The sequence below is a fragment of the Triticum dicoccoides genome, chromosome 7B (genome assembly GCF_002162155.2).
Source record: "Triticum dicoccoides isolate Atlit2015 ecotype Zavitan chromosome 7B, WEW_v2.0, whole genome shotgun sequence".
NCBI classification, from domain to species: domain Eukaryota; kingdom Viridiplantae; phylum Streptophyta; class Magnoliopsida; order Poales; family Poaceae; genus Triticum; species Triticum dicoccoides.
In genome coordinates this window covers 714,933,360-714,957,009 of record NC_041393.1, presented here as the reverse complement: position 1 = coordinate 714,957,009, position 23,650 = coordinate 714,933,360, and the positions used below count along the sequence as shown (strand labels likewise).

Genomic DNA, 23,650 nt, shown 5'->3' with positions numbered 1-23,650 from the left:
AATCTCTACAAAGACTTATATTTAGGAACGGAGGGAGTATATATTACTTGATGGAACAAGTATTTTTTTTTCCATCAATCCACTTACAATATGTAGAACTCCCTCCGTCCCAAAATAAGTGTCTCAACTCTATTACAACTTTATACTAAAGTTAATACAAAGTTAAGACACTTATTTTAGGACATAGGGAGTATTAAATAAACACATTAACTCTAGCCGTGATTTCAGTTTCCTACATTGGACAAGTGAAGTGTGGCAGCTGCTCACTGACACAATGGAACAAGTTGACATTTGGGCGCCCATCCTGGCCGATCCTCTTCCAAGCCAACAGGTATTCACTTTGTTGATCAGATCACATATCTATGTTAGAGACGATGACTAGTTGGGTGCTTGGTTTTATTTCAATATAAAAGTGGAGCCAGCCTATATGTCTAAACTAAAAAACACGTAAGTTCCCTCCATCCAGAAATACTTTATCACAAATAGATAAAATTAGATGTATCTAGAACTAAAATACGTCTAGATACATCCATTTTCCCGACAAGTATTTCCGAACTGAGGGAGTATAAGCACAACCAAAATGGTCAATAAAAAGCATTGAAACATACTCCATGGTTTATTCAAGCTTCATCTTAACTGGATGTAATATATGTCAACAAGCATAGTTCATATACGATCCCCACTCTTAGATCTTATCAAATCTGACTTGGATATAGAGTTCACAACAGGATCGTCGAAATCCCGACACAATAACAACATATATTTGTTGTTCTTGATGACAGGCGGAGATTAAAGTGCACTCAACATATGTGGATTATGGCACCATGGACTTTCAAGCACTCTTAGAAGGACCCCATGATTTGGATAGATGGCTGAAAGGTACGATGCTTAATTGTTGCGGTCTATTCCAAACTTTGTTACACAAGCAAGCAATTTATCCATGGTTTGACTTTGAAACCAAATGATGTATGATTCCTCGCAGGTGCATTCATTCCTACTTATATAAAGGAAGCGAATTTAACTCATGAGGCAAGATTTTCGCACATCCAAAAGTACAAACTTGCAAATAAATGAACATGGCAAATGGCATTGAAAATCTGTTTCATCATTGTAGATTGAATGTAAATTTTATTCACCAAATAGTGATCATGGCATGCCAATACAAACACCTATGCCTGCTCCACTGGAGGCGTTGCCTGAGAAAGAGGAGGCCCCTACCACCACAACTCTCAACGGTGGAGGAGGAGAGGAGGAGATGAGAGAGGGGGGAGGGGCCATGTACCCGCTGCCTTGTCGCCGGAGAAACACAAGGCATGCGGCCACCGCCACACCGCCGGAGGAGGGGACCTGCGATCTACTAGGTATGAATTATGAAGGCTCCATTTGTTGCAATGTACCATTTTTCATTGTCTCAAGTTGTTGAACACATATGCTATGTGCTTCAGATTACATACCAAAAAGTGGTTGGTGGCATGGAAGTCGTGTGAGAAGTGCACGTGAGAGAGGAACATGGTCGATAAACATAGAACCATGCTCCCGGGACTTGTGTTCTGCAAGTGAAGGCCAAAAACATGGGCGCAGAAGAAACAATGACCATTGGACATCTGAAGAGGTGAAAGAACTAGTGGACGGCCTATCTGTATATGGGGTTGGACCATGGGCTAAGTTGAAGAACAAAAGGTTTCCAATATCAGTTCGAACGGCGGAGCATCTTAAGGTATAGTCAATTGGTGATTAATTGCACTAAAGAACAAGCATTACATGCTCTCTCTGCTCAGTGTTTTTTTTGTATTCCACACTTTCTCGGTTCCTCTTTTATTTATCTATATATATTTTATTGTAAAAGATGTTCATTTTTATGTTTTGTTTAATCTTTCAGGATAAGTGGAGAAATCTAGTGAAAGCCTTCACGGTCGGGCCCATATCTAAAAATAAGATTTTATATCATAACTTTATCAAAGTCATCATGGAGCACCACTGATTTTTCATCTCTTACATTTCTTGAATTCCAGGGAAATGTGAAAAGAAGGATCTCGCCTCGTCTAGATAAGGATTGCGTCGAAAAGATCAAGAGGCTAGCAGCTGATTACCCTCGAAAATGAAGTTGCACCCGTGAGTGCTACACGGAACATCATACAGTACTTTCGGTGCAGCAGTGATCAGCAGCAAGAGTTCTGCTATTTTTCTAGTAGAACTGTGAAGCATAGGCTGTCATATTAAGTGTGTCGTGAGTAGAGAGTAGATTGAACCATCTGGATGGAGCAGCTTCTATCTTCTGCCTAACTGCCCCATGAATGGGAATAGCGCCATAGTTTTAAATAGCGCGCTAAGCATCTTAGCGGCGGACCTCTTCCAAATGCTATAGCGTGCTATAGCGGAGCTATAGCGCGCTATTTAAAATATTTGTTAATTTGTTTGGACCAAAGTCTCTTAGCGCAAGACCTTTTGTAAACGCTATAGCGTGCTATAGCGGAGCTATAGCGGGCTATTTAAAACAATGAATAGCGCTCGCTCCTCCGACCTGTTGGCTTGCTGGTTTTGCTACAGTGTTGTACTCCCTCCGTCCGGAAATACTTGTCCAAGGAATTGATGTATATAGATGTATTTTAGTTCTAGATACACCCATTTGTATTCATTTCTACGACAAGTATTTCCGGACGGAGGGAGTAATTAGCTTGACCTTTCGTTTCACACCATGGCACAATTTGCTGAAAGCTTATGGTCGTACGATATGAATGGTGAATGGATAAGCACCAGTTACACACACTGCTTCAAGCAGTCTCACTCACTCCGCTCGAGGAATAATGCAGCCGATAGCTCGAATCGGGCACCTGTGACACGCCTCGACTTGAAGAAGCTTGGCGCCGCTGCCTCAAAGCTGCAGGTTTCTTCACCACTCTGCTAGTGCCTTGAGCGACCTTGAGGCCAGCCAGCAGGCTGAGTAGTAGTAGCTAGAATAGTTTCTTTCTTGCTGCTGTATGGTGCGGTTTGTTGTGGATCCTGGGAATAATTTTGGTTGATGACGATATCCATTATGTAAAAATTGGAGCCAGGATATGTCCCTCTTGATCTTCTCTAGAAAGGAATTCAGTCTGTACCGTTGAAGATTTTAATAGACGTTCAGGTCGTTATCAAGCTTAATTTGAAATGGATGCGATAAAAGGTTTATAGTTCAGCAGTTACTTTAAATTTTAGTTATGGTGCAGAAACAACACAATTGTTCAGGTGTAAAACTTTTGCTCAATGCCTGAACCTGAAGAAATGCTACTATTGTTCATCAGAGTCAGAGACCATACATTTTGGTTCAATTGCCTAATGCGGTTTAAGTTACATTCTCACCACCTGATTTAACCGTAATAGCTATACATATACCCGTAAAAAAAGCACAGCTATATATACACCGTGGCTGGCTATACAGAGAAAGTCTGGATATGGTACTCAGCTATGGCTTTTGCCCGGAGAACATGATGAATGACCTCTGCACCTTGCTGCTGTAGTTGATCAGGCCACAGGATCTGCACAGGTCTTCCAGCTCTCCTTCCGTGAAGAAGTTGTAGCTGCTGTTCACTGGCCCAACAATCTGCAGCACACAGCAGAGAAGGTGCATCAGGCTAGGTAGCCTCTGCCATGCAGAAAATAAGCAATAGCACTAGACGATCGACGACTTCTTTTACCTGTCTCAGTGGCCTTAGTGCGTCAATAGAGAGCGGGCCGCTGTTCGTGGGGGTGGATAAGAAGGTAGTCGCCACAAAGACACCGCCGGGCTTCAGCACACGGCTGATTTCAGCTATCTGGTTTTCAAACAGCAGCAGAGGAGATGTCATGGTGATGAATAAGTTCATATAACAAAAAGATAGGTACACAGGTCATCGCACGATGTCCTGTTCTTGCACAAAGCTGTCCAAAGCATACTACCTAAGCATTAAACTATCATGGTTGACTTTACAAATTCATTGAGTGGTCAATAATTCACAGAAACACGGAACGGTATTTCTCATGTAATGCCAAAAGCGGTTTAAACTTTGTGGATTCGCTAATTGTTCAGTGAACTGGACGAATAAAATCGCAATTTTAAAGAAACCAGTTTTACTATATGAACTTATGAACCATGTACAATTAAAAAGTGCAAATGAGACAGGTACTACACCGCATTTGAAGGGGATGGCCAACAGTGGATAGCAGCTCCAGCATGAATGGCATCAATTGAACATGAAGCAAAAGGGAGCCTTGAAATATCAGCCCTTACAAGTGCAAGGTTCCTGCAGAACCAATAGAAGGGAACAGTAAGTATTTGCTAGAAGCATCATGGAATACTGCTGACGAATGTTTATGATTACCGTACTGTAAGTAGAACAAAAAGAACATTCTCAGGTAGTAATAGATTGAAATAAGGGAGCAGATTCGCACATGTCGTTCAACTGGATGCTGAACGCATAGATCTTAGTCTTGTTTGGTATTAACCTAAAATAAAGCACTAGTTTCTATACAAAAATTATTGATGGCCCAAGTTGTCTACTTGATGGTTTGTTAGAGTGGGATGTTGCAAGACATTTTCTCAAGCCTCACAGTAGAAGCTCAAAATAGGGAAAGCTCACGTGTTCATAGGGGTTTCTTCTTGTTTGATGTAGTCATAGCATTGTCGGAGCATATTCTCCGAAAAGTCCAAAGCAATCACAGATGAGTATGCCCCAGAGCTTGCAAACTTCCTTGAAAACAAGCCACTGCCGCAGCTGACATCAACGAGTATACCACCAGCAACTGATTGGAAATAGTCTTGAGCCATTTGGAACTGATAAAGCCAACGGTACATCAGAATTATATGAATAAAAACATGAATTGACATGAAAGAGTGATGATCATTTTTTGTTGCAACACCAAAACATGAAGCACGAAATCTTACCTGCGATGGGTGTATGAATTTACAGACCATATATGTAAGAAGTGGAACTTAATGAGAAGTAGCAGCTTAAGGCTATGGAACAGAAGAGTGAGGCAGCCTAGAAATGTACCTCTTCATCGCGGCCAGGGAAGCCACTGCGATTGAAGTTCTGACGCCACCCCCTCTCATAAAGAAAGGAGACGAGCGGGCTCCTGAACAGCTCGGTTCTAGCAGGCTTGAGTTCACTGTATTCTTTCATTCCTGAGGTGACAGTGAGATCCAAGAAGACATCTTTGCTGGTGAATGACTTCTTGCATTTTGAACACTTGAATCCGGACCTATAAATCGCTGGCCTGGGACATGCGTAGAAGCCGAAAAAGCATAAATCCTAATCCAACCAATAGATATGCATGAGAGATGAAGGAAACTCATGGACTTTGGACATACAGATTCATGCCTGGTGGCCCTTTCCTTATCAGCGGTTCATAACAAACAGGGCATGCAAACACCTCAGCTTTCTGCTCATTTTTTATGTCCTGAAGCTTTTGACATAAACGAGCATCAGTTTTACACAGTATGAATAATGTCGCAGCTCAGCATAACATCAAACACCTGGTGTGCAAAACATTCATTTATGCTTAACACAACCTGTTCAGTAAATACAATACAGTATTAAACAAGAGGCTTCTTTCCGGAAGCACACATGAGCAATTTGTTAGCAAGATCAGATCTAGAGTGTTAAATAGTAGTACTACTTCTGTCCCTTAATATAAGGGACAGAGGGAGTACAAGCTAGATTGCAGAGACCAGGCATCCTATACATGTAAGGAAACAGAAATGCAGATATCAGCAGCTGCATAACCATTAAGCTCGGTAACTAATCTACCATGTGAGGTTCAATCTTGGCACATCATGGCCAAGTATCAGCAGCGAAGGTCATGCATGACTCAGACATCATCTCCCCAAACTGAAAACCTCTGCTAAACTTGGACCAGCTTGAGCCCAATAATTACTGTACTGAGGTTAGTGCCAAAGCCCCGCCTCGGCATAACACCAAACATGTGGTGTGCGACAATCCATTCTCCATTTCCTAGTAAACAGTAAGCACAAGTGCACAACCAGCTCCCTTCTTTCCTAAGATATAACCAGGCCGTCCAGAGGGCTGTGCGAGAGGTGCGACCGCACAGGACCCCCATATCCCAGGGGGCCCCAATTTTGGGTCGACGTTGTATATTTTTTGTTAGCCTATGTAATTTCTCTGCACTGTTTTGGGCATGTGGCCTGGTCTGACCGCTCGAGCGCTCCCTCCCAATCGCGATCGATCGCATGCCCTGAAGCCTCTTCCTAACTCCCTCAGCTCTCTCTGCCCGATGACTCGATCTAATCTGCTTGGCGAGGCACGACGGCAAGAAGCAGGATGGCAAGGGCATGCAGCAGAATTCGCCCCAAAAATTCAAATATAAACCAGCGCGAGCAAGGGCTAACGCCACCAAGAAAAGCAGAAGGCAGCCGCTGCTAGCCGGCGGTCAAACGCCCGAGCCTAGGCCAGATCAATTTGCAGATTAATCAGGTGCGCCCAAGAGCAAGCAGATTTAATTTGGTTATTTTTCTATTCAGTTATTTAATGGCTAATGAGTACATTGTATAGGTGGATCAGTTCTTAAGTTAATTAACTAATAAATTGCTATATGTTTATTGTTCAACCGATGTAATCTTTATAGAAGATAGTTGGTGTATTAGATATATTTCATAATCTTGTACGAAATCCATCTATTTAAGTTAATAGGACTTAAATGAGAGTATCCTTTAGTCATATTAATATTTTTAGTTACAAGAGTTTTTCATATTTTAAGGCATCATTTGCATTTCGCACCGGGCCCCCGAATTCCCGGAGACGGCCCTGGATATAACCAGTTAGTCTTGGGCGCATCCGTACCGAGTCGAGGGTGATAGCTGCCTCCAAATCCAGATATCAGCCGGTATATGACCATTGAGTCACGCGAGAGGCTCAGTCTTTCCTCTCGTTGCCAAATACCAGCAGTGCACGCCATGACAACACACACCACCTCCCCAAACTGAAAAGGTCTGCTAAACTTACGCCTAGGTCTCGATCGGTTACTCTACTAAATACAGTACAAAGCTTGGTTCCTGCCAAAGCCCCGCCTAGGCATAACACCAAACATTTGGTGGGCGACAACCGTTCCCCTTTTTTTCTAGCAGACTAGCAAACATAACGCGTCCCCTTGCCTTCCCTGAGATGAGAATCAGCTAGTGGCGTGGGTACGTACCGGGTCCAGGGCGATAGCCGCCGCGGCGGCGACGGCCACCCGGCGAGCCAGCAGCGGCAGGCCCGGGCTGCGGCCAAGGCGGCAGGGGACGCGCGGGGGATGGAGCGACAGGGAGGAGGAGCAGGAAGCCGCCCCGGCTCTGACCGCGAGCTCCATGGGCGACGCAAAGCAATTGCAGCCTGGAGTGTGGAGACGCGCCGGGGAAGAGAAGTGAAGGAAAGAAATGCTGTTTGGCAAGCTCGGGAAGAGGAGGAGGAGGGGTGTGGTGGTGGTGGTGGGCTCAGCAGGCGCGGCGCCAGCCCTGTCCGTTCGCGCCTTGCCCGTTGGGTCCAGATTTCTCTTTTTAGATGGGCAGCACTCCACGTCGGTCGACCGACTACATCTCTACTTCTAATGGAGCAGTTAGTAGTCCCGCTTTCAGGTTTTTTTCGTCCCACCACTTTCGTCCGGTTTTTTTCATAGGTTAACCGTCGTAGATTTTTTTCGATGCTGGTTTCTTATTCACCTGTTTATTTATCCCTCAGCTCTTTCCTTGCAAATCAGCACTTTCCACACGTGCACGCGATCACGGATCTAAATTTACTAACTTATCCAAATCAATCGATACCTTCCATTATTACAAATTTCTTTAGGAAACAAATAATAGATTATAAGAAAACAAATAAAATATTTTAAAGACGCATCATACTTTACTAACAATCACTAAAAATCAAGTCTAAATTAATTAACCTTACCTTAAATCACTCAATCACTTTAATTAGAAAACATTTTCTTTCCTAACTGCACCCCGCTTAGTGTGCACATAACAATCCGAAATAATTAGAGTCACATGATTGAATCCATTTATTTAGAGCGACATGATTGAATTCATTTATTAACAATAATCCTCACCAAAAGTGCGTTTAGCAATTTTAGAGGGCGGACCAAAACTCTGCCATCCGCTCGCCCGCGTTTGTTTAGGTACAGGAAAAAATGGCATAATATATGGAAACAACACGACCGGGGCGGCGGCGCAATCTTCAGGGATAGGGGATCGGAGGAGAAGGATTGGCCTGGCAGCATGATCGGGGTGCTTCCCCGCGGCCGCGGCCGTCCTCGCGATGCCACCTATCCGAAATCAACGCTGCTCCCTGCCGTAAACTGAGGCGACGCCGCCTGCCCTCCTACCCACGGTCCGCTGCCGCGTGCGGCTACGGCGGGAGGAGTAGCGACGGGGCCGAGGTCCTTCATGCGTTCCAGGATGGAGGCCATGATTTCGTCGAGGTCGTTGCTGCCTCCTACACTCAGGGTGTGTCACCGAGATCGAGGAGAGCATGAGGAGATGTGACCACCGCCATGGTCACCCCGTCGCAGGGGATGGAGCACGCCGTCGGCCTACAGCTTGTGGAGATCACTGTTGCTCTTCAGGTCGCGTGGTGACCGGATCTTGCCGATGTGTCCCTCCCAGACGACCTCCTCTTCGCCCGGTTGGCCGGCATGGATCTCGCCACTACTGCCCTCAACTTCTCTACCTCGAGCTCGATGGTCAGCCACCATGGATCCCCCAGCTGGAGGGTCACGTGAACCAGCTGTCCTCCCATGCTGCAGCGGCTAGAAGGTGACATGGCTCTCCGTACACGAAGAGTGGAGTTCAGTCAAGTACTTATATACTTGGCCTCTACTGCTGATTCATGTACATGGAGAAGAACAGACAACCGCTCATTCATGCTTCGTTCCACTCATTTGCGCTACATTACTGGAGATGACATTTTCCTATCTCTCTATGTTGTAACAAGCCTGCTGCCTGCATAGTTAATGGATTTTTTATTTAAATTTATCGCTGCTTAGTGCTTTGTTGCAATTGTTCACCCAAGATTCTTATATATAATCTGAGCGTATGTAGGCATACTTAGCTTTGCTATTCCATTTTTCTGGCGCATAGAAATAAGAGTATTGTCCAGGTTAGGTATTCAATTGAGTATGGTATTTGAATTGCTATCAAAATGTCTTTTCTATGCATGTGATTTCTCACATCTGGTTATAATATTTGCGAAGACGTGCATTGCACGTGTACTTGGAAGCGGGCCCATGGCCCGCGCTGGACGGCGCCGACGCCGACCCGAGCCACCCCGTCCACGTATTCTTGGAGCTGTGGCTGGTCAATTTACATGAAATTAATTCCCTCAGTTCTGGTGGCAAATATAATACACATAATCCATATTGTTATGCACTAGCGTGCATGTGTGAAATAGATGGATTATGGTCCCGTACCCAATAAGATGGATATGTGTGTGTGTTAGAGAGAGAGGGAGAGGGGGATAGAGAGTGAGGAAGAGGGAGGAAGAGTGTGTGTTTGTGTGTGTGAGGATTTGATGGTGTGTGTCTGTGTGTGTGAGGATTTGATGGTAAAAAAGGTCGCCAATGTCGTAATATTGAACTCTTAAAATTAATGTGGCCCCATTGCAACGCACCGGCGTTCTTCTAGTTCTATAGATCGGCCACCTCCCGTGTTAGGCTTAGACTAATCTCATGCTTGCAACGTAGTTCTGTTTTTCTGTTTGTAATAATGTGTGCATGCGGGATGATATGACCCAGACATGCACGTAGCTAGGTGGTGGCTCAAGTGCCGTAGCATGCACTTAGGGCTGGAAAAAAAGTTCGAAGCTCGCAAGCTAAACGAGTAGCTCGTGAATCGGCTCGAATCGACTCGAACTCGAAGAATAACGAGTCGAGCCGAGCTTTAGTTTAAGATCGTTTATAGACCAAGTTAAACAAGCCAATCTCACGAGTACTCGTGTAACTCATTAGGCTCGGTACAAAAGATCAACCACTCTCAATACAAAAAAAAGATCAGCCACTCATCACCCTATGTCCTAGGCACAAAACACAAGGCCTAGCCGTTGAAGGCCCAGCCGCCTAGGAGACTCATGCGTTACAAGGAAATTACTATTGTTTAGTGATATATATGTTTAATATATACATAATCATTTTTACAATATTTGAGGGTTTTATGTTCATATCTTTAACGAGCTTAACAAGCTAAACAAGCCAGCTCGCGAGTTATACGAGTCTAAGCCAATCTTGGATTTGAGCTCGTTATAATAACGAGTCGAGTCGAGCTAGCTCGTTACGAAACAAGCTCTAGCAAGTCGAGTCGAGCTGGCTCGACTCGGCTCGAATTCCAGCCCTACATGCACTGACCACTTCTCCCTCTCCCGTTTTCTTCTCCTGGTGGGCGCATGCGCTGTGAGTCGTGGCTGCGGGATGGCGCGGCCATTGCGGATCATAGCGCGCCCGCCGGGAGGTAGCTAGCTAAGTTGTTGCAACAAATAAAGTGTGGAATGAGAAAACAGAAAAGTTGTGCGGTTGACAGCGGCACAAAAACTCTCTCGCTTGTTCGTGTTCATAGCTCGCTCGATCTCTGATTCATCACGGGTGTTGGCAACGACAATTGGCATCAGAGCTACGTGGTGTTCGATCCACTCTCCGGTGGCCGATGGTGTCCGATCCGCGGCGTACCATGTCAGACACCGATTCTGAGAAAGGGCAGAGCAAGGGCGGGACGAAATTGCCATCGAAGTCGCCACCGACCACGGCGCCCGTGGCGCGCCTGACGGGAGGCGGGAGCAACGAGCTGCGCATCGTCGAGCGAGTAGTGCGGGAGAGCGAGACCTCTACATCATCCATGGTTCTCACCCGCACCAACTACATGGAGTGGTCCCTCGTCATGCAATTCAAGCTTCAGCTGGCCCGCGTCTGGTCTGCTGTGATCAACGACGGAGCCGACGAGCACGACGACCGGCGCGCACTGCAGATCATCCTCACCGGCGTGCCGCCGGAGATGATCCGTGTCCTGGCCGTGAAGGACTCGGCCAAGAAGGCCTGGGAGACGATCAAAACTCTCCGCATGGGCAGTGAGCGCGCGCTCGAGGCGAAGGCGCAAGTGCGTCGCCGGGAATTTGAGGATCTTCGCTTCAAGGAGGGCGAGTCCGTTGAGGATTTCACGCTGCGGCTCTCTGGCCTCGTCGCCGATCTCGATCTGTACGGTGATCCGGTGACGGAGCACAAGGCTGTCCAGAAGTTCCTTCACGTCGTGCCGTGCAAGTACCAGCAGATGGCGATGGCGATAGAGTCTCTCATCGACCTCAAGACCATGACGATCGAAGAGCTCACGGGGCGTTTGTCAGCGTGCGAAGATCATTATGATCTGGACGACACGGCGCAGTCTAGCGCGCGCCTCATGTACACCTCTGCAGAGTGGGACGCGTGCGAGCGGCAACTCGGCTCTGGCGGCCGGTCGTCAGGCGGCAACAACAACAACAAAAGCAAGTCGCCTGGGAAGAACAAATTCCAGGGCGGCGGCAAGGCGATGCCACCGAGCGCAGGTGCAAGCGGATCTGGCGGCTCCGGTGGAAAGAAGAAAGGCAAGTGCCACTATTGCAACAAGCAGGGCCACTGGAAGAAGGAGTGTTACTCCAGAATCAAGGATGAGGAGCAGAAAGGCAAGCAGGAGCAGGCGAATCTTGTCCAAGCTGACGCCGAGCACGATCAAGGTCTGTACATGGCTGTGGTCACCGCAGTGGACAACACACAGCTCGTGGCGCCCCAGCATGTTTACCTCAACGAGGAGAAGGTCATGCCCGTCCCCTCACCGGACGGGGTGTGGTTCTTCGACACCGGGGCCAGCAGCCATATGACGGGCGATCGGCACGTTTTCTCTTCACTTGACGAGATGGTGCACGGCTCAGTGAGGTTCGGCGACGGCTCGGTCGTGGCCATCCGCGGGCGAGGCAGTGTGGTGTTTCGCTGTCAGGGCGGCGAGCAGCATGCTCTCACCGGCGTCTTCTACATCCCCAGCCTGAGGACGAACATTGTCTCTGTGGGACAACTGGACGAGGCCGGCTGCATCATCAACATTGCTGATGGCGTCATGGCCGTCCTGGACCCGGCGCGGCGAGTGCTGGCCCGCATCAAGCGCTCTGGAAATCGCCTGTACACCGGAGTACTCACCATTGATGTGCCAGCGTGTCTGATGGCACAGGGGGACGATGCAACATGGAGATGGCATGCTCGCATGGGACATCTTCATTTCCGTGCACTCTGGACCATGTCCACGAAGCAGCTTGTGCGCGGCATGCCAGTGATCGATCGCGTGGCGGAATACTGTGACGGCTGCGCTCTGGGAAAGCAACATCGAGCACCGTTCCCATAGGCCACGGCGTACCGAGCCGAGCGCAGCCTAGAGCTTGTGCACACGGACTTGTGCGGGCCAATCACTCCAACGACTCCGGGAGGTAACAAGTGTTTCTTGCTTGTGGTAGATGATCACAGTCGCTATATATGGTTAGAACTCCTAAGGTCCAAGGATGAGGCGTACTCACACTTCAAGAAAATCAAAGTGATGGCCGAGGCTGACGGAAACTGCAAGCTGCGCGCGTTCAGGTCAGACCGTGGCGGCGAATTCAACTCCATCGAGTTCAGAGAGTACTGTGAGCAGAGCGGCATCAAGCATTTCACCACCGCGCCATACACGCCACAGCAAAATGGCGTCGTCGAACGTCGGAACCAGACGGTGGTGGAGATGGCACGGTGCATGATGAAGAGCATGGGGATGCCGGCGTTCTTCTGGGTAGAGGCGGTGAGAACGGTAGTGTATCTGCTAAACCGCGCGCCGACCAGAAGCCTGGAGGGTGTCACGCCCTATGAGGCGTGGCACGGCCGTAAACCCAATGTGCAGCACCTGCGCACGTTCGGGTGCACGGTTCACGTGAAACGCGTCGGCACCGGCATCACCAAGCTCAGTGATCGATCGACACCTATGGTGTTTGTCGGCTATGAGGAGGGCTCCAAGGCGTACCGAGCATACGACCCAGCAACCAAGAAGGTCCAGGTAACACGTGACGTTGTTTTCGAGGAGAATAGACCATGGACATGGAATGCTCAGGGCACGAGCGCGGTCACCACCGCGTCAGCCACCTTCACTGTGGTCCACACCACGGAGAATGGTGTCCAGGAGGTGGACAGCGGGTCGTCCACCCCGCCGGTCACGCCTCGTCTAGCGGCAACACCCTCTACACCAACTTCGGGGACGCCGCAATCGACTGCTGTCGCCACGCCAGTGGTGAGCACGCCGGACTCGTTGCAATCCGGGCCATCGACGCCCACGGACTCGTCAGGTGGCGAGAGCACACCTCCATCACATGACTCCAGGCACGACGTGCCTACGGGGCAGCCAGTGCGCTATCGGAGTTTCACGAGCGTGTTGGAGGAAACAGAAGACCAGGCGGTGCGCGAGCAGTTTGAGCGCTGCCTCCTTGTGCGCTGCCTATTCAGCGCTGAGGAGCCGCGCGACGTTGACGAAGCACTCGCTAGCAAGGCGTGGAAGGGCGCCATGGACGTCGAGATGCAGTCCATCATCGACAACAAGACTTGGGAGCTTGCTCAGCTGGCTGCTGGACACAAAGCTATCGTGCTGAAGTGGGCTTATCGCGTTAAGCGTGATCCTGCAGGCAACGTCGTCAAGCACAAGGCTCGCCTCGTGGCAAAAGGGTATGTACAGCGCCAGGGGGTGGATTTTGAGGAGGTGTTCGCTCCCGTAGCTCGCATGGAGACAGTACGACTTCTTCTGGCCCTGGCTGCACACTCCGGCTGGGAAGTTCACCACATGGACGTGAAATCAGCCTTCCTGAATGGCGATCTCACTGAAGAGGTTTATGTTGCTCAGCCGCCGGGGTACGAGGTCGCTGGCAAGGAGGAGAGTGTGCTACGCCTTCGCAAAGCACTTTACGGACTGCACCAAGCTCCACGCGCCTGGTATGCAAAACTAGATGAATCTCTGGCAGCTCTTGGGTTCACTCGCAGTCCCTTGGAACATGCAGTCTACAGACGCGGCAATGATCACTCGTACCTGCTGGTGGGGGTCTATGTGGATGATCTGATTATCACTGGCACTGATGCAGCGGACATAGCCTCGTTCAAGGAGCAGATGCAACAACTTTTCAAGATGAGTGATCTGGGCAAGCTGAGCTACTACCTGGGCATAGAAGTGGAGCAGAACAGCAGCGGCATCACACTCCGTCAGAAAAGCTATGTTGAGAAGATATTGGAGATTGCAAATATGGAGAGCTGCAACAGCTGCCATACGCCCATGGAGTGTCGCCTCAAGCTGAAGAAAGAGGACGACGGTGAGCCCTTCGATGCCACTCTGTATCGCAGGGTGATTGGAAGCCTACGGTATCTAGTGAACACCCGACCTGATATAGCACATTCTGTCGGGATCGTCAGCCGGTTCATGGAGAAGCCTAGCACACATCACTGGGCTGCCGTCAAGCAGATATTGAGGTATGTGAAGAGCACCAAGCACTATGGATGCAGCTACAGGAGAGGTCAAGGTGTGGCCAAACTGCTCGGGTTCAGTGACAGCGATCACGCCGGTGATCGCAAGAGCACTTCCGGGCATGTTTTCTATCTGGGCAAGAACCTGATCACTTGGAGCTCTCAGAAGCAGAAGATAGTTGCACTTTCTTCATGTGAGGCTGAGTACGTGGCCATTGCAGCAGCAACCTGTCAAGGACTATGGTTGAGCAGGCTGTTGGGAGACATAACCGGAGCTGCCCCTGCAAGGTTCAGGCTCCAGGTGGACAACAAATCTGCCATAGCTTTAAGCAAAAATCCAGTACATCATGATCGAAGCAAACACATTGACGTGAAGTTCCATTTTATAAGAGATTGCATGGAAAAGGAGCAAGTGGAGATCGATCATGTGGGCACGCAAGATCAATTGGCTGATGCTCTAACAAAAGCGCTCGGTCGAGTTCATTTCATTGAGATGAGACAGAGGCTTGGAGTGGTCAGTTTGGAGTAGTGAGATTAGGGGGGGGGGGGTGAAATGTTAGGCTTAGACTAATCTCATGCTTGCAACGTAGTTCTGTTTTTCTGTTTGTAATAATGTGTGCATGCGGGATGATATGACCCAGACATGCACGTAGCTAAGTGGTGGCTCAAGTGCCGTAGCATGCACTGACCACTTCTCCCTCTCCCGTTTTCTTCTCCTGGTGGGCGCATGCGCTGTGAGTCGTGGCTGCGGGATGGCGCGGCCATTGCGGATCATAGCGCACCCGCCGGGAGGTAGCTAGCTAGGTTGTTGCAACAGATAAAGAGTGGAATGAGAAAACAGAAAAGCTGCGCGGTTGACAGCGGCACAAAAACTCTCTCGCTTGTTCGTGTTCATAGCTCGCTCGATCTTTGATTCATCACGGGTGTTGGCAACGACATCCCGAGCCCTTGGGTTCGGGTAATTACAGTCGTTGGATCAAGTCAACCCCTTCTCATGCACGACTCGTCCTCTGTGCCACACTCACGTTCTACTTCTACACTACTAGGAAAAGGGAAAAGGGATCCCAGTTGGTCTTCGTCCTTGGCAACGCCGTCTGCCCCGGAAGCCGGGACACAGCACACAGAAGCTGCCCATCGCTTGCATCACCACTAGATGCTCATCGCAGAGCCCGCTCGTAGCGCCGCGGTCGCCGCTTGCGGCGACAAGCGAGAGGTCATCACCATTGCAACCCACAACAGCATATCCGCCCTGGTAGTCGTAGCATCCGATGTGGCTAGGCCCAACATCATCGGCACCCCTAGATGACCGCCGATACGATGGGGGTGTCATCTGTTGCCACCGGGATGGTATTGTAGTCGGTCGCAACAACCGCCGACCATGGTTGTAGCCACGTCGATATCTGCTCTAGGAATTTTGACAGTGCCCAAATGTCGGTGGTCGCAGCATCCGGCGCCGCCTAACCCATCACCATGAGTTGTCCGTTCCAGCATCTCGGCCCAACGGCCACAACTCCGCTCGACGGTCCCAGTATCTCTGCCCAGCAGCAACCGACTATAGCATACGTAGACGTTGGTTTCAGCATCCTCGGTGCGCCGCTGTAGCTCATGGCGTCACCACTCATACATCTGTTGTGGTCGGTTCAGCATCCTAGACTCCCTGGCTGGCATTGCAAAATAGGCATAGGACGACGGACCGGTTGCAATGACTGGAGTGGTCTAATTGTAGGCCATGCACACTATGCAAGAGAGCCAACAAGACGAGACCCCATCCTTTCTACAAATGTCGCTTCACTCTACGAGTGTGGAGGATGGTGAAGGAATGGGTCGGGACCTTGCCGATGGATCAATGTGCAAATGAGTGTTCTGTCAAGAAGTGGTGGACCAACATGTTGATGCCTAACACAACTCACCATAAGGCCATGGCACATAAATCCTCACAATGCTTGTCTCTTGGGTCATCTAAAATGGAAGGAACGCTAGAGTCTTTCAAAAGAAATCAACGCCACTATTCTACATTCAAAATAGAGCTCATAAAGGATGAGGACAAGCTTTGGATCATCACGGGAGGTAGACACTTTGAGCGCTATCAAATGCTGCGAGAGTAATTGTTTGATATATCTTTTGTTCACAAGCTAGATGTTGAGGCGCTTCAAAGTCCTTACTTAATAAACGAGGCAAACCGCCGCCGCCGCCCCTCCCTCCCCTTTCCCTATCCTCCGCTGCCGCCGGAGGTGCCCTCCGGCACGCACGCGCGACACCGATGAAGGTGGCGGCGGGGAACTGGCGGCTCCACCTGCGTGGAGGGCCTAGGTAGTCGGGGCGGCCGCCCCGGATCTGGCAAGGCGGCGGGGATCTGGCGGCTCCACCTGCGTGGAGGACATAGGTAGTCGGGGCGACCGCCCCGGATCTGGCAAGGCGGCGGCGCCGGGGCGGCAGGTGCGCCCACAGGTGTGGGTCATCATCCTCGCCCGCGCAGGCGGCGAATCGACGGTGGACACGGTGCGTGGTCGGTGGGCTGCTCCGGTGGCCCTCTGACCTCAGATCTGAAGGTTGCTTCTCCTCTTCCCTCTAGCCCGCTCCCAACTTATGCTAGCGCCGGTGCAGCTTCGTCGGTCTGTTGGTGGCTGGTTGAGGTGGTGTTGGTCAGGAGCGGGAGAAATCCCTAGTTGGTGTCTCCGACCAAGGCGGTGGCCAGGCCCGTGGGCGCGACTCCCCTTCTTGAAGGCACCGTCGTGATCCCCTCTACCCACCCCTTCCCCTCTGTTCCAAGGTTAGCTCTTATAATCCCACACGGATTTGGCGGCGGCAGCTCTCGGCATCGTAACCTCCCCGGGGCGTCGTTTGACCAGGAGGGTGTCGGTGTGTGGTGCTAGATACGAGGTTTGTGATTGCAGCGGGGGTCCGAGTGACAACTTAGGTTCCCGCGATGCCGGGCTTGTCATTCTCTGTTTGGTGCTTGTTGGCCGTCCCCTGTTCGCTAGTGGCTCGGCTCCCTTGAGGGTTCCCCTTCCCGGCAACAGATCTGTGGCGGCTCAGTGAGCACCAGGGCCATATCCCTCGCATCTGTGCATGCTCTGTTTTCCTGTTGTTCGCCGCAAGCTTGTTGCTTCTTCAGCTCCGATGTGTCGTTTCATGCAGCTTACTCTCTTCTTGTTTGGACACCGGCGGTTTGTGCTTAAATGCCCAGTGAGGTATGTTCGTTGCTGCGACACGGATGCGTGCAAATGTTCTGTGTCTGCAACCCCAAGATCGTGCCTTTCCTTGTTCTAGGGTGAACTCTACCCTCACTCGACGGTGCTCGTCCTTCGAGCCAGGACGAGGGGGTAGGGTCCCTCTTCGACGAGGGAGAAGGAAGGTGTGGTATATTTCTGGTCTCCAGTGCAGGTGTTTGGCGTGTCTGTGGTCAAGGCGGTCGGCAATGCCATTGTCGCTGATCTTTTCGTTGGCGCCGGTGTTTCGAACTTCAAGGGTGATCCTTTCTTCAAGTGGTTCTTCATCTGCAACTAGTTTAGGTGCTTGTAGTTTGGGACTGTGTTGTAAGTTGTGTTCTTAGCACCCATGTATCTTTTGGCCGCTCGTGTTTTATTTTTTTCCTTTGTAAGTGGAGTTGGGCTTGCACTTGTTGGCTGTAATACCTAGCCGGTTGATGGTTTTGTTAATTCAAACCCGGGCTCGTCTCGGGCCTTCGTTCTAAAAAAAATATGCTTCTTCATCGACTTATCCTTCGGCGCCATCGTAACAAGTGGCTTGCTTCAGAGTTTCTTTTCTTTTATATTATTTATTATAAGGGCATCGGTTTGCTTCAGAGTTCATGGGAGTAGTAGAAGTTACCTCACCAACAAAATAAAGATAATAATATAAAAAAAGTTCCCTATAGTCGTCAAATTGCAAAACCCGGAATTCCTTTCCAGTCTGCACTGCCCCCTCTGCTCTTCCATCCTTCCAACCGCGCAGCGCACACGGAACTGAGAAAGATGGATGGAGACGGGGCGCGCGCCCCACCAACCTCGCTACCAAACAAACTCTCAGAGAAAAAAAGAGGAGGGGATGTAAATTTCGTTCACAGTTCATCTACTACTCCTGCAAGACAACCCTTTGTTCAATGGCTTTTTCTTCTTCATCTTCTTCTTGTACATGCACTTGGGCTCCATGGGGAACAACCAGGACATTGACTGGTGAACTGGAAAAAAAATCCTATACATACTACTCTCATCGTTCGAAAAAACTTGTCCCAAGTCTGTTCCTTAAATGGACGTATCTAGCACTAACTTGATGTTAGATACTTCCATCTCATGGATAAGCTTTTTCGGACGGAGGAAGTACGTGCTGCTCGCTACTGGTACGGTACCTATTGCTTACAAAATCAAAGAGACAGAACCTACAGAAGTAAAAAAGGGACGGTTGCTAGTTACCAGTACTATGATCCAGTTCAGGCGATGGCGACCGTGGTGAGACGCCGAGCGGCTGGTGTCGGCGAGGGCGGCAGGCGCGAGTTGAAGTTCCTGTACATGAAGGCGGCGTCCTCTGCTTCGGTCGCGCCGTGGTCGCTGCCGCTGCTGTCCAAGTTGAGCGCGTAGCTGAGTGGGTCGTACCTGAACTCCTCCGTGGCCGCCATGCGTCGCCTCCACTTGTCCCTGCCTCCGCCGCTGTGCGGCCTCTCTACCCCGCTGCCCGGCGACGACGGCTAGCCAAAGCAGCCGCACACGGTCGTACGTACAGTAGCTTGTGGCGCAGCAACGGCGGCGCATAGGGCGACGAGGCCTCCGCGTCCGTGGAGACTGCCTTGGTACCTTGTGCTTGCTCGAGCTGGTAGGAGACGGAGATGTGGCTGGTTCTGAGGTTGTGTGACAGTGTGCTCTGCCGCTGGGTCTCCGTGTGGGTGGAAAACGAGAACGATCGAGGGGGGAAGTAGGCGGGACCAAGAGCAACTCTAGCAGACCCCGCAAAATCCCAACCCGCAAAATGCGTTTGCAGTTCGACGGAAATCTACGGGTCGAGAACAAGCGCGGCCGATCAGAAACCGTAGATGAAACTGCATAATTTGAAAAACAGATTCGCGGAAGAAATTGCACCATAGTAGTTCATCACATACTATATATATTACATGATCAAACACTACAAACACTAGTTCATACTACATACTATATCAATACTAGTACTAGAGGTGGTGGGGATCTCACGGCGACGAGCTCGCGGCCATGGACGATGCCGTGAAGGAGCTCAATCCTCCTCGCCGAAGCTGTCGAGGTCGATGTACTTCTCCCTCTGCTCCTCGCGGATGCGGCGCCACTTGTCGTCCTTCTCCTTGGCGGCGAGGTTGGTCGCGACCGCCTGATGGAACACGAGGTCTTCGAGCTCCTCGTGGTGGCGCCGGCGGATCTGCTCCCGGAGCCGCGTCCGGAGCTCCACATGCGGCCCCACATGGTGGCTGGAGGCGGAAGGGGCTCGCCAGCGGCGAGAAATGTGCGGAGGGGAGTGGGGAATTGCGGAGCTCGGCTGCGGCGGGGGGATAGGGTTTCGACCCGCAAAACGCATCGCGAACCCGTAGATATACTGGTCGGGACGGGCAATTTGCGGGCCGCGGTAAATATTTTTACGGGTCGGGCGAGTATACGGGCTTTGTTCTGACCAGAAAATTGGCCCGTGCCCATATACTCGCCGGAATTTTGCGGGGGTTTGCGTATTTTGCAGGGTCCGCTAGAGTTGCTCTAAGAGCATCTCTAGCAGACCTCGTAAAAGGGCCTAACCCGTATAATTTCGGCGAGAATACTGGTTCAGCCTGTTTTTCTTCACAGAACAATCTCCGTATCCCGGGCCCGGCTCGTAAAAAGTTTACCGTGGCCCGGAAAAAGACCCTCTCCATCGCTATTTATGTGGTTTCACTGCTCGGATACGGGTCAAAACCCTATCAGCCTCCGCCGATGCTCAGCCGCGATTCCCCTCCCCATCCACTCCAATTTCTTGCCGCCGGCGAGCCTAAAAAAGCCCTAGCGACCCTTCCCGACCCATGGACGGTTACGGAAGTGGTGGGGATGACGCGGAGCGCCGCCGCCGCCGCATCTCCGACGCCGCACGCAAGCGGGGGGCGCGGAAGTGGCTCAACTATGGGAACCCGCTGCCGCCACGCCTCCTCCGGCTCCTCTGCCGCGGGAGCTCGTCCACGGGCGCCTCGAGCTCGTGGCTCATCCGGTGAAGAGAGAGCAGGAGCAGCTCGGGCCGCTCCCCGTCAAGCTCAAGGCCGACGAGGACCCGCCGCGTCGAGGCATCATCGTCCCCGAAGACTACGTCCCCCGGGGCAGGAGGACCACCTCGAGGGCGCCATCATGGAACGCTCGGCGAGGGAGGAGGAGGAGGAGGCTGACGCGCGTGGCCGCCGCGAGCTCAAGATCGAGATCAAGGAGATCTTCCTCGAGCAGGGTGTCGCGGCGTCGCAAGCGCTCGATTCCTAGGAGGCAGACCTGTGCGTCATGAAGTCCGAGCAAGCCAAGGTCTGGATCGACCTGGACTCCGACAAGGACTGAGCTCCTCTGGCTTCTCCGCCGCATCGTCGCCACCGCACCCGCCAATTTTCATAGCCTAGACATGGGTACGCTGCACGGCCCACAGACACCCCCCCATGTAGTACTATGATGTAGTATGATGAACAACTTTCTATGATGTAGTATAGTGATCAACTATGTATGATGAATGTCGTTGCAAGTTTCTCCCGCGAATGTTTTTTTTTCAAATTTTACAGTTTCATATACGGGGTCTGATTTGCAGCGCACGAATTTGCCCCGCAAACTTGATCTACGGCGAATTGTAACCGCATTTTCCGATTTTTACAGGACCAACAAGAGATTTCTAAGGGCATGTTCAATGCAAGACGCTAAGATAGGCGCTTATGGAAATAAAATTAATCTCATAAAATTAAAAAACGATTAGACCGCCTGCCGTTTCAACTGTCGCCGCTAACAACAGGCGCTATAGCGCTGCATGCAATCCTTTTTTTCGTTGATTCCCAACAAATCGCTACTTTCACTCGTTAAAAAAGGTCGAAGCGCCCGATTCCACTTGTTGCATCGATGCTAGTCCTGACGTCAGGATTTGGCGGCTCAACTGCCCATCTACAAGGATTTTGATCTTGGTGCCTTTCTCTAGCGCCTTGTGATAACCCACAAGTATGGGGGATCGCAACACATGGGAATTATCGTCAAGCTAGTTTTCATCAGGCTCATATGATTCGCGTTCGGTACTTTGATAGTTTGATATGTGGGTGGACCGGTGCTTGGGTACTGCCCTTACTTGGACAAGCATCCCACTTATGATTAACCCCTATTGCAAGCATCCGCAACTACAAAAGAAGTATTAAGGTAAACCTAACCACAACATTAGACATATGGATCCAAATCAGCCCCTTACGAAGCAACGCATAAATTAGGGTTTAAGCTTCTGTCACTCTAGCAACCCATCTTCTACTTATTACTTCCCAATGCCTTCCTCTAGGCCCAAATAATGGTGTAGTGTCATATAGTCGACGTTCACATAACACCACTAGAGGAGAGACAACATACATCTTATCAAAATATCAAACGAATACCAAATTCACATGACTACTAATAGCAAGACTACACCCATGTCCTCAGGAACAAACATAACTACTCACAAAGCATATTCATGTTCATAATCAGAGGAGTATTAATATGCATTAAGGATCTGAACATATAATCTTCCACCAAGTAAACCAATTAGCATCAACTACAAGGAGTAATCAACACTACTAGCAACCCACAGGTATCAATTTGTGGTTTTGATACAAGATTGGATACAAGAGATGAACTAGGGTTTTGAGAGGATATGGTGCTGGTGAAGATGTTAATGGAGATTGACCCCCTTCCGATGAGAGGATCGTTGGTGATGACGATGGTGATGATTTCCCCCTTCCGGAGGGAAGTTTCCCCGGCAGAACAGCTCCGCCGGAGCCCTAGATTGGTTCCGCCAAGGTTCCGCCTCGTGGCGGCGGAGTTTCGTCCCGTAAGCTTGCCTCTGATTTTTTCCAGGGTAAAAGCCTTCATATAGCAGAAGATGGGCACCGGAGGGCCACCAGGGGGCCCAGGAGACAGGGGGCGCGCCTAGTAGGGGTGGGCGCGCCCCCCACCCTCCTGGCCAGGGTGTTGGCCCCCTCTGGTGTTTTCTTCGCTCAATAATTCTTATTAATTCGGAAAATAACTTCCGTGGAGTTTCAGGATTTTTGGAGTTGTGCAGAATAGGTTTCCAATATTTGCTCCTTTTCCAGCCAGAATTCCAGCTGCCGGCATTCCCCCTCTTCATGGTAAACCTTGTAAAGTAAGAGAGAATAGCCATAAGTATTGAGATATAATGTGTAATAACAGCCCATAATGCAATAAATATTGATATAAAAGCATGATGCAAAATTGACGTATCAATTCCCCCAAGCTTAGACCTCGCTTGTCCTCAAGCGGAAGCCGACATCGATAAATATGTCCACATGTTTAGAGATAGAGGTGTCGATAAAAATAAAAATACGGACATGAGGGCATCATGATCATTCTTATAACAGCGACATAAATAGATTTTGTCATATGATTTCTTATGCTCGAGTAACAATCAATTCACAATGTCAAGTATGGTTCATAAACTTCATGGGGAACTAGGAAACTATAATCTCAGTCATTGAAGCAATTGCAATTTATCATAACATCAGAAAGAGTCAATAATAGAGCTTTTCAGTAAGTCCACATACTCAACCATCATACAGTCTTCTACAATTGCTAACACTCACGCAATACTTGTGGTTATGGAGTTTCAACCGGACACTAAGAAAGATAGGGGCTTATAATGTTGCATCCCCACGTATTCGCCTTTGGGTGATGTCAACAATAATAATTCATGCTAACTTACATCCAATTGGATATATATATCAGGATCTTTCAAACACGAGGAGCTTGCCAAAGGATAAAATGAAAAAGGGAAAGGTGAAGATCACCTTGACTCAAGCATAAAGTAAATACATAAAGTAAAAGATAGGCCCTTCGCAGAGGGAAGCAGAGGTTGTCATGCATTTTTAGGGTTGGATGCACAAAATCTTAATGCAAAAGAACGTCACATTATATTGCCACTTGTATATGGACCTTTATTATGTAGTCCGTCGCTTTTATTGCTTCCATAA

At 49.7% G+C, this 23,650-nt stretch overlaps 2 protein-coding genes across 2 annotated transcripts; one reads left to right on the top strand and one right to left on the bottom strand.

Moving 5' to 3' along the window:
• The first annotated feature begins 222 nt into the window (after nt 1-222).
• Nucleotides 223-2,370, top strand: LOC119337773 (telomeric repeat-binding factor 2-like). Its single transcript, XM_037609955.1, has 6 exons — nt 223-331; nt 783-879; nt 983-1,361; nt 1,446-1,717; nt 1,880-1,912; nt 2,013-2,370. The coding sequence occupies exons 3-6, from the start codon at nt 1,154-1,156 to the stop codon at nt 2,100-2,102; spliced, it is 603 nt and encodes a 200-aa protein (XP_037465852.1). The 5' UTR covers nt 223-331; nt 783-879; nt 983-1,153; the 3' UTR covers nt 2,103-2,370.
• An 864-nt stretch (nt 2,371-3,234) lies between these two features.
• Nucleotides 3,235-7,413, bottom strand: LOC119337772 (uncharacterized methyltransferase At2g41040, chloroplastic-like). Its single transcript, XM_037609953.1, has 7 exons — nt 7,168-7,413; nt 5,327-5,421; nt 5,010-5,232; nt 4,596-4,789; nt 4,148-4,259; nt 3,675-3,791; nt 3,235-3,580 (listed from the first exon to the last, which is right to left on the bottom strand). Exons 1-7 carry the CDS (start codon nt 7,321-7,323, stop codon nt 3,443-3,445), a joined length of 1,035 nt encoding a protein of 344 aa, XP_037465850.1. The 5' UTR covers nt 7,324-7,413; the 3' UTR covers nt 3,235-3,442.
• Between the last annotated feature and the right edge of the window lie 16,237 nt (nt 7,414-23,650).

Excerpts from the sequence above, each read along its gene's own strand:
- LOC119337773 (XM_037609955.1), top strand. The coding sequence starts at position 1,154 with ATGCCAATACAAACACCTATGCCTGCTCCACTGGAGGCGTTGCCTGAG. Across the intron at positions 1,362-1,445 it reads GGGGACCTGCGATCTACTAG|ATTACATACCAAAAAGTGGT; the intron begins GTATGAATTATG and ends TATGTGCTTCAG. Across the intron at positions 1,913-2,012 it reads ATCTAGTGAAAGCCTTCACG|GGAAATGTGAAAAGAAGGAT; the intron begins GTCGGGCCCATA and ends CTTGAATTCCAG.
- LOC119337772 (XM_037609953.1), bottom strand. The coding sequence starts at position 7,323 with ATGGAGCTCGCGGTCAGAGCCGGGGCGGCTTCCTGCTCCTCCTCCCTG. Across the intron at positions 5,422-7,167 it reads CGGCTATCGCCCTGGACCCG|CTTCAGGACATAAAAAATGA; the intron begins GTACGTACCCAC and ends TTATGTCAAAAG. Across the intron at positions 5,233-5,326 it reads GGGCCACCAGGCATGAATCT|GCCAGCGATTTATAGGTCCG; the intron begins GTATGTCCAAAG and ends CGCATGTCCCAG.